The sequence below is a fragment of the Arachis stenosperma genome, chromosome 7 (assembly GCF_014773155.1).
Source record: "Arachis stenosperma cultivar V10309 chromosome 7, arast.V10309.gnm1.PFL2, whole genome shotgun sequence".
Lineage (NCBI taxonomy): Eukaryota > Viridiplantae > Streptophyta > Magnoliopsida > Fabales > Fabaceae > Arachis > Arachis stenosperma.
The window spans coordinates 86,840,845-86,850,320 of NC_080383.1; the positions used below are offsets into that span (position 1 = coordinate 86,840,845).

General features: G+C 34.5%; 1 protein-coding gene across 1 annotated transcript; it reads right to left on the reverse strand.

Annotated features, from left to right (window-relative positions):
* Positions 1-657: 657 nt before the first annotated feature.
* Positions 658-9,276, reverse strand: LOC130942112 (anaphase-promoting complex subunit 6). The gene is made up of 18 exons (XM_057870806.1): positions 8,987-9,276; positions 8,392-8,497; positions 7,415-7,807; positions 6,951-7,064; positions 6,400-6,473; positions 6,133-6,172; positions 5,840-5,885; positions 5,610-5,689; positions 5,261-5,442; positions 5,009-5,134; positions 4,515-4,589; positions 4,221-4,346; positions 3,717-3,786; positions 3,500-3,582; positions 2,897-3,010; positions 2,435-2,534; positions 1,784-1,819; positions 658-1,473 (listed from the first exon to the last, which is right to left on the reverse strand). Exons 3-18 carry the CDS (start codon positions 7,658-7,660, stop codon positions 1,369-1,371), a joined length of 1,617 nt encoding a protein of 538 aa, XP_057726789.1. The 5' UTR covers positions 7,661-7,807; positions 8,392-8,497; positions 8,987-9,276; the 3' UTR covers positions 658-1,368.
* Positions 9,277-9,476: the final 200 nt, after the last annotated feature.

Here is a 9,476-nt window from a genome sequence, read left to right on the forward strand (position 1 = left end):
TAAATTGAATTGTGATGCTAGTTATTTTACTCCTTTTGACTATACTGGTTTTGATTATATCGTTCGCAATTCTGTCTTGATTATATCGTTTGCAATTCTGATGGATGTTAGTTGAAATGTTGCACTGGGATAGTCGAAGTGTGCAGTGTTTTTTTATTTAATTGTATGCGATTTAGAGATGTTTACTTCTAACTTGGGATAGTGGATTCAATGAGGTTATTTGTAAAATAGACTATTTAAAAGCCCTTTTTCTTGGTAAACCAAAGAATGCTTGATAATAATATTTAGAAATGAAATTTGGCAAAGCATATACAAGAAGTTATGAATTGGAATTAGAGTCTCTATTCTTTTAATTGAGAAAAATACAAATAGTATTGCAAATTGTATAACTAAGGCAGCTGCTTCTGGCAAAGACATTCATTCTAATTAGAGTTAACTATAGAATAAACTTCAACATCAAATAAATTTAGATATAAATCTAACCAATTAATTTGGTTGTCTTGTTTTTTCTTTCTTTAGTCACAAAAAAAAAAAAAAAAAAAAAAGAAACCATCCGACAGCTAGTACAAAGATAAAATTAAAAGGAAATTTTTTTTTTAAAGAACATAATAAAAGCAAAAACATATTCATAAAATCTCTATTACCTTAAATATCAATCAAAATAAGCATTGGGAACAAATTTTCAAGCAATTTCTCTACCTTCAGAAGGAAGAAAAGTGGAGGATGCATCTATTTTATTGGTCACTTGCTAACATCTCAGCTCCATCATTACTATAAGCCCTTAAAATAACTAAAGTGACTTATTTGTTGAGTATAAAATTGATTTTGCTTAATACGAAAAAAAATAAATAATAATAAATAAAATCGATTTTGCTTATTCACTCCCAATCATAAGGTTATCAATGTTCTGCCTTGTATCTGTCACTCTCTCATTGCATTTGGATAGTCTTTTTGAAACAAAAAATAGGAGACAAATACAGAAAAGCAAAGATAAATAATTTTTTTCCACTTTCACCCTATCTTTCTATCTTAGAAAAAGTATGCAAACGAGACTTATGTGACTTTAGAAGATACAACGCAACAATTCAACAGTGATCAGATACTGAAAGTAGCCAACTTTAAAAGAAACACAAGCAAATGCAAAATAGTTCAGATCTAACAATGACATCATCTCAATATTCCTAGTATTCTAGATTACATTCCTCGATAAAGGAAAATATAAACAAAATAAATTAATCGGGTCTTAAAAGAAACTAATAATAATAACAACTACACAGACAAAATTTCATGCCTTACCTGGATTTAATGTACTTTTTTACACACATTACAAGAGCAACCGAAGTTGCACCACCATATTCAACTTAGCCTTCATTGTTGTTCAAGAATGTGGTCAACGCCCCTTCGGCTTTCATCGACTAGAGCCCAACTTAACATTTCGGTGCAAAACTGATCATCTGGCTTCAACCACAACGCCTGGATTAAGGAACAAATAGATCAATCAGTTGAAAGCAATTTTTTAAGTTAGAATAACGTTCAAAAAACCTCAGTTTCGATGTTTATGTTTCTTGAATGAAGTATGAACCGGACAATCTTATACATGTCTAATGTTGAATGCAGTGTCCATGGTAAATGACGACATCAACGAGTACCAGTTTGCCACTTTACACTAACCATATTAGGGATATAAATATAGAAAATATCAGGAGAGAGAAAGAGCTTCATGCCAAAGTAAAACATATGAATGTTAAAGGCATAACCATCAAGCAGAATCGTAACTACTCACTTTGTGATAGTATGTAATTGCTGTGCTGTAATCATCCTGCATGAGTTACAAAAGCAAAACGAAAACCTCAGTCTACATAGTTTTCACAAAATGATAATGTAGATAAATCTAATTCTCTATGAACATAAAATTGAATATATTTTAAACCATAAAAGAGAGTAAAACAGAAATATATAAACATGCACACTGCTTTTCTCATTAAGGACAACAGTATCTTGACAAAAACAGTGATACTGTTAAATGGCCTTTAACATTATATAACAGAATGTGTTTCTTTCAACATGCTCTACTCAAAACCTGCCACATTCTTTCATTAAAAAAATCCAATAAGTAAATTCTACTGTTAATGCACTCAGATCATGTAATATGAAAGATCTAAAACAAATTATTACCAACCTCTGCTCCAAGTAAATAAATAAATAAAAAAATACAGGTCATGTACTCATGTATAATCCATCATTTATTCCTCAAAATTATATAATCCGATATAAGTCGAGCAATCATTCCAAATGACTTTAAACACACATCCCCTAGGTATTTCAAACTGCAGAACAGCAGAAGCTACCAAGCACAGGACATTTGCTTTTCTAAGAATACATTATTGCATGCAGAACAACACAAAACAGGCAAAACAAAGAGGATTTTATATACCTGTAAATGGTAAGTGTAGGCAAGACCAGCATAGGTGCTCAAACTTCTGGTTGATAACACAAGTGCTTTCTCATAATATGAAATTGCTTCACGGTACATCCTAATCGAATTTAGAAGATGCAGGATTAGGACTACAACACTATCACAATGGTATTAACTATTTCTCATTACAAATAAGAAATAACAAACAACAGGATCAGCTTGATGGAAGGATATTTCATCCTTCACTCACAACAGGATCAGCTTGATGGAAGGATATTTCGTCCTTCACTCAAACTTCGAAACTACAGGTTGAGGAAATTGAGAAAAATAGAGTTTTCGGACAGGAAATTATGGGATACCAAAAGCAACTACCAAAATGACAAATTCGCTTCCATATAATAAACTTTCTTTTGGCTAACAATTCCAAAAGGTGTGGACAACAAGAGTTCATGTGAAATGACTAGACATTTATCAACTTACTTCAATTTTCTGTATGCATGAGCAAGGTTGACTACAGTTGGCTCCCACATTTCACTTAAAGAGTTTGGTATGAGGACTAATGTTTTCTCAAACCACCACACTGCTTTCTTATACCTGAATCAGAAGACACAATTATTCATGTTGAAATCTCACAGAATGGCGCAGAGAAAAGGGAAGAAAAATAGACAAAGATAATTCAGATGTTACAGTACAAAATCTTATTTAACCTTGAACATCTTTTTTTATGTAATAAATAGGGTATTTTAACTTCTCAAAAATGATGTTTTTCTGCTTGTACTATTGACTCAACTTTTACAAAAAGAAATTACCAAAAGATAATAATAACATGAAAGTTTTCCTTAGAAAAAGACAGATCTTCTTTAATCATAAAAATGGCACACAAACAAGCACTATATTCTTTTGGTATTATAATGAAAGCAACTCATTTTGTGCCGAACAGGGCCGATGTATACAAATAAGTTTTTCCACATACAAGCTGTGGTTTCTCATATAGGAATGTGAGTTGTGTAGGGTTCTGTGAGAGGAATTTTGTGAAAGTGAATATGAATATCACATTAACTCAAATCATGTGGACATTCTTACTCTTGCATATGATAAGCCACAACTCCAAGTTCATTACACACAAGTGGATCAGAGGGGCATGTTTCCTTAGCCTGCATAAAAAACTGTGGAAAAAATACAGGAATATAAGCATTTCTTTGAAAGCATACAAATAATAAATGAATGACTGCACAGATTTGCTGTGGATGACCAAAGCCTCCCTATAAGCCGTTGCTTGAAGCTAACTTTATAAGCATACCTGCTCAGCAAGTTTATAGCTGTGGGTTCGCATGCATTCCATTCCAATATAAAGAGCTGGTAAATGGCACCTGGATCAAGAGAATATCAAGTTTTAACCTGTAAAAGAACAATTTTTGGATAATAAGAGGATTTCGTATGAATTCATACTTCATACTTATGCTTCAAAACAAGAACCACACATAAGCATATAAAATCAAGTGACCATCTAATATACAAATCACAACATTGGAAACTAACAAACAAAATCTTTGTAGGGTTCTAAATCAATAAAAGAAAAGAGTCCAGAATTATGCCATTAACTTTACAATTATCATATATTTTTCTTTAACACCATAGTAATAAAACTCCATATAGCAGTTTTTCCCTTTTCTGTCTTTTGCTCATTTATGAAGAACGAAAAACAGATCTGACATGCAAAGTTTTCTACAGATGGTTATTCAAGTCCTGACAAACAACTTGAAGAAAATACCCGCCAGTGAGATCTTGTAGAAAAAAATGTTACCCAGGGAACAAACGAGCAGCAGTGCGGTAAGCTGACATGGCCTGATCACCCTCTTCTTGAGCAGCATACGCATTCCCATAGCCTATCCAAGCAGGTGGAAATGTTGCATCCAGACTAGTTGCCTTGCTGAATAATAGTCAATGAGATTGAACAATGAGTTTTGGTGCTTAAAATTTCGACGTGATAAAATAAAAGAATAAATTACAAAAGGATGCTCGCGTATCAGATGTTTCAGTATTAATAGTATCTATTAGGATTCAGGGTCTACGGTAATGACTAACAAGTTACATTTACCTGAAATATCGACGGGATACGTCATACTTCTTGATACAATAGTAGTAGCAACCAACAGCATACCATGATAAAGCCCTACAACATTAACAAGAAAACAAAGCACCAAATAACTAAAAATTTGTGTGCGCAAATTCAACTTAGTGTGACACATCAAAAAGACCGTGTTCTGATAGGAGAATGAGGCTTTTAATCTTCTGTTTTATGGCAAAAGATGGGGAATGTTTAACTCATAAATACTAAATTCTTACACTAGAATTATTTTTTAGTTCCATTTATTCCCCTCTTTAATGTATTTTCAAAGTCTTAGTAGCATGTCCTTTGTTGCTATGCAAATTGACAAGCTATTAGAACAGTTGAAGAAAAAAAGTTTTGTTCTTTAATGTAATAAACCTTATGAATATACAATATAAATATTATGCAAAATATAAAGAATTTATTCACACATGTAGCAAAGTCTTTAGAACATAACAATTGATATTACTGAATGTGCTTACTTTTGTGGATAATCCTTCACCAAATTGAATGCCATTAAATATAGCTCATTTGAATGCCCAAGCTCCATAGCAGCTGCCAGATGTACTAATGTACTCTTGAGATGGAAAGGATCCTTCTCGAGCAATCTGTTACAGAAATGCTTAAGTTAAGCAAGGAAAGGGTGAAGAAAATAAGGCATTAAATGAGGTTAAAGACATGCCTATATCTCATTCTAATTCTCACTTCATTCATGAATTCAGATCCCAACTTACACAGATGTCAACTCAAAACATTTCTGGTATTCACCACATTGATGGTAATATTCAGCTTTGCAAGCCAATAAATCAGTGTTGGACTTCAGTGTTCGCATGAAAGAAGGATCAGACTGGTCACTTTTGCAACTTTCATTCTCGAGATCTCTGAACTTGGCTTCTACAACGTTTTCTTTTTCATACTGTATAACACAGAATAAATCTTCGTCAAGACATATGGAAGGAATCCATCATATCACCAGTATAAATGTAAATAAGAGAGAGAAAGTTAAACAATCTTTGGAAATAGAACCCGTTGGGTACTCAAAACATCAGGATAGAAGCAAATTCAAATTAGCACTTCCCGTACCTTCTTTATCAAACATGAATAAAATGACGACAGCCATCCATCTTCACTACCAAATTGCAGTGACGAGATCAACTTTGATTCTGAATTCACCACAAAAAGAAAAGGAGAAAAGATACAACCAATGATAATTTCAGTGTCATAATCTATTTCATATGCCTACTTCCCCAAACTAGAAGAAGAAAAAGAAGGAAATCATCAGAGTTTCCGCAGGATCGGTTAAAAACTTTTACCTTCCTCACATGTAAGCATGTGATTTTGAATGAGACATTCCAATGCCTAACATCATACCAAACATTAAGGAACAAATTAGATTAACAATGTGTATGACAAGAAGAATGGTCATTATATAATGTTTTGGTGATAGGCAACCATGAATTAATTAGTGATATTGAGACACTGACAAAAGAAAATAGCTCAGTTTATGAACCAAGAGCAGCTATAGACATCAATGGGTGCCAGCATTTTAAGAAGTTTATTACTAATAAACCCAATAAATACCCATAAGGAGAATATCAACACATACCTCATAGCATAATGGATCAGCTTTTATTGCGGCTTTGTACCTTCAACAAAAAAAAATACAGAAAAAAATGGCAGAATTTTCAGCCAAAATAGCATATGTCATATCTATAATCTTCACGCATTCAGAAAGCAAGCAAGCAAGCAGTAACACATCCTTTTTCTATATTATTAAATGAGGAGATCAACAAAAGAAAAAAAATATCATTGTTCTACTCATCCATTAATTATAAAAATAACAGTCAAATCAAAACAAAGGAAAGAAACTCACCACAATCGAGCCTGAGCACGGTTTTCTAGAGCTTCATATGCTTTGCCTCTTAAGAAGCATATTGCAGAAGATATCTGTTACAGCATAACAAAACATACTCATGTAAAAAGTTGAGGTAAGAAGGACATTGCTGAAGTGGAAAATGAGAGTTATAACAAGAAAGGTAAAAGCCATAAACCCATCATGTCAGACAAAAAACAAATGAATCCATATGGAGTTTCAAGAAAGGTAAAAGCCATAATAAACCCATCAGTAACCAAATCAGGTCTAGCTATATTTATCCATCCTTTCTTTCGTTTTCTCCTAACCAGCATAGTAAATATAGCCATACTTATACACAAAGATAACATGCTCATACTGTTTTAAGAGAGAATAGAAAAGAAAAACAAAAATGAAACATCTGTGTGACTACAAAATAGAAACTTGGGTTCTCTTTACCATCTGATTTAATTGTACGGATGAGAAAAACTAAAATAAAATTAAAGGAGCACGTGGTGAAATATTAAGAATATTGCAATTTAAAATCAACATAAACCAAAAAAGGATCTCACATTGATTTCATGATCTTCACAATCTTTATCCAAGTACATGACAACATTTCCATCCTCATCCACTTTAGCCTCCCCCAGCATTGACAAGCATTGATCCCACTCCTTAAGTTCCTCCTAATGAAAGCAAAACAACAACAAACATGAATGCAATTGCTAAACTAAACTATAACAGCTTCCCAAAACAAAACCATTGCTACTTTAATCAAAATACGCATTATTAAATAATATCAACAAAACTGGCTTGAAAAAATTTTGATACACTATCAATCCAAACTATCTATTGCCACATTTGCAAAAATATTCAACTTCACACTCACTGCTTCAAAAAGTCTCATATATAGAGGTAGAAGATATCATTACATAATTATACAAACCCCTTTATAATGATGGTATGTCATAAATCATAAATCACAAATAGTCTGTAATTTCATTAAATAGGCGATTTTGGAGGAGAGATAGTTTACAAGGCACTTGGCGGCGAGGTATCGGAATTGGAGATCACGGAGGACAATCTTGGAGGCATTAAGGAGGTGGAAGGCGCGGCGGTAGTGACGGCCAAGGAAGAGCGCCTGTGCCTGCATATAGATATCAGCAGGGTCATTGGTGAAAGCAGCCACCTTGTCAGCGAAGAAGATGGCCGACGTATAAAGGTGCTTGGTCACACAGTCCCTCACTACTCCGCGAAGCCTTTCAATCTCTTCCTCCCTCATTCTTCCAACTATTTGATTCAAATCAATTAGGGTTTGGTATTCACTTTAGCAAAATGAGTGCAACAGAGTGTGCTACGTATGTGAAATTGAAATATGAAGGGGAGCTAAGCTCTTTTCCACTCTTTTGGTATCTATGCTACTCAAAACCTGCATTTGATTGTTAAAGAAATTAAATTTTGATTGTCAATTTAAACATGATATTAAAAGAAAAAAAAATCATAAACAATGTTCAAAACAGTAAATACAGAAAGTAACATTTCAAAGAGAGATAACAAGTATATCAATACTAAATACTCTTAATTGTTATTATCCTATTCCGCAACATATGCAAGCTATAATGTACAAATACTTCGTTTCTTCTCAAATATCTGTACCATAGGCATATCTGCATCATATACTATTAAATTAAACTTCCTAATTGTGACTATAGTTTTGATAAAATGGCCATATTTACATATTCCTATTTGTGCAAAACGGAAGACCAGACTAGCTAGCGTTAATTCTCTTACAAGACACTAGTATAACTTGGAAAACAACAATGATAAAGCCATGAAGAGATTCTATTAGTTCCTACTAAACAAAACAATTAGATCAAAACTAAGGGTGAATTTTCAGTATTAAGGAATCAACTGTGTCTCTTGAATCTCCAATTCAATTATACTAGTAATCCAAAGAGTTGACTTACTATACAATGAATGAGTGCAGAAACAGAAGGAAAGATGAAGAGGTACCAGAGGGCAGAAAAAGAGTTAGTTTTCTTGTTCCTGCGAGTGAGAGCATGCGCTGACGCTGCGGAAATCCTTTGGCTGGTTCAGATTGCCATTTTCTTTCTCAGTTCTGATAAAGAACATTGACAATTGAGAAAGATTATTTGATAAAGCAGAGCCACAAAACACACAACAGCACACCAAAACCCACAACAGCAGCAGCAGCACAGCCAGAAAATTAATAGCAGCACAAATTTAATACTACCAACAGCATTCAGCATTCAGCAACAAAAATTATCATTCAGCAACAAACAACATTTGATTTGATTTCCGTTTTTAGCATTCAGCAACAAACATTACAAAACAGCAACAAGTAATCCCTAATCACACTAAACCTGAAATCAATAAAGCTAAACAAAAATTTCAATAATGATTTGATTTCCATTTTAGCAGAAGCAAGAAAATTTCAACAAAAATTTCAGGAATTAAAAAAAGAGCAGCAGCACAAAATCAATTATTTGATGTTCCATTAATCCATTCACAATTTCACATTCAAAAATCAGCAAACAGAGCATAAAAGGAAGAGAAGAACCCGAAGAAGTGAAAGCAGTGCCCTAACCTTCGACGGAGACACGGACGGCGACAGGCGAGACGACGGCGACCGGCGACACGGCGGCGAGCTGCTACAAGTTCGAGAGAAGCCAGGGAGGACGGGGACAGGGGGAAGGAGGACGCCGAGCTACAAGAGAGGGCCTGGGCTACAAGAGAGGACGCGGAGGCGCCGACAGCACGGACGGCGGCGGCACTGCGGCAGAACCGTTGCAGGGAGAACCTAGGGTTTTGGTTGGGGGATTTTGAATTTTGATTCAGAATTCAGACGAATAGTGATTGACGAAGGGGAGAGGGGAAGGGAGATGACCGAGTGAGGGCTAACGTTGGGTTTTTTCTTTTTATTAAATAACGAAAACGACGCCGTTTCACAAGAACCGGTCGGTTCCCGGTCCGATCCAACCGACCGGTTCAGAGGAACATTGAGGGAGAGAGCGGGAAAAGAGAGGTACGCATAAGCTAACGCTATGGTATCAAATCAACGCATCGCTAGGGTTTAA

Bases quoted from the DNA above. Each gene is read 5' to 3' on its own strand.
- LOC130942112 (XM_057870806.1), bottom strand. From the start codon at position 7,660: ATGAGGGAGGAAGAGATTGAAAGGCTTCGCGGAGTAGTGAGGGACTGT. The intron at 5,443-5,609 runs GTACGGGAAGTG...TGTGTTATACAG, and splicing joins ATTCATGTTTGATAAAGAAG to TATGAAAAAGAAAACGTTGT. The intron at 3,787-4,220 runs GTAACATTTTTT...CTCTTGATCCAG, and splicing joins GCTGCTCGTTTGTTCCCTGG to GTGCCATTTACCAGCTCTTT.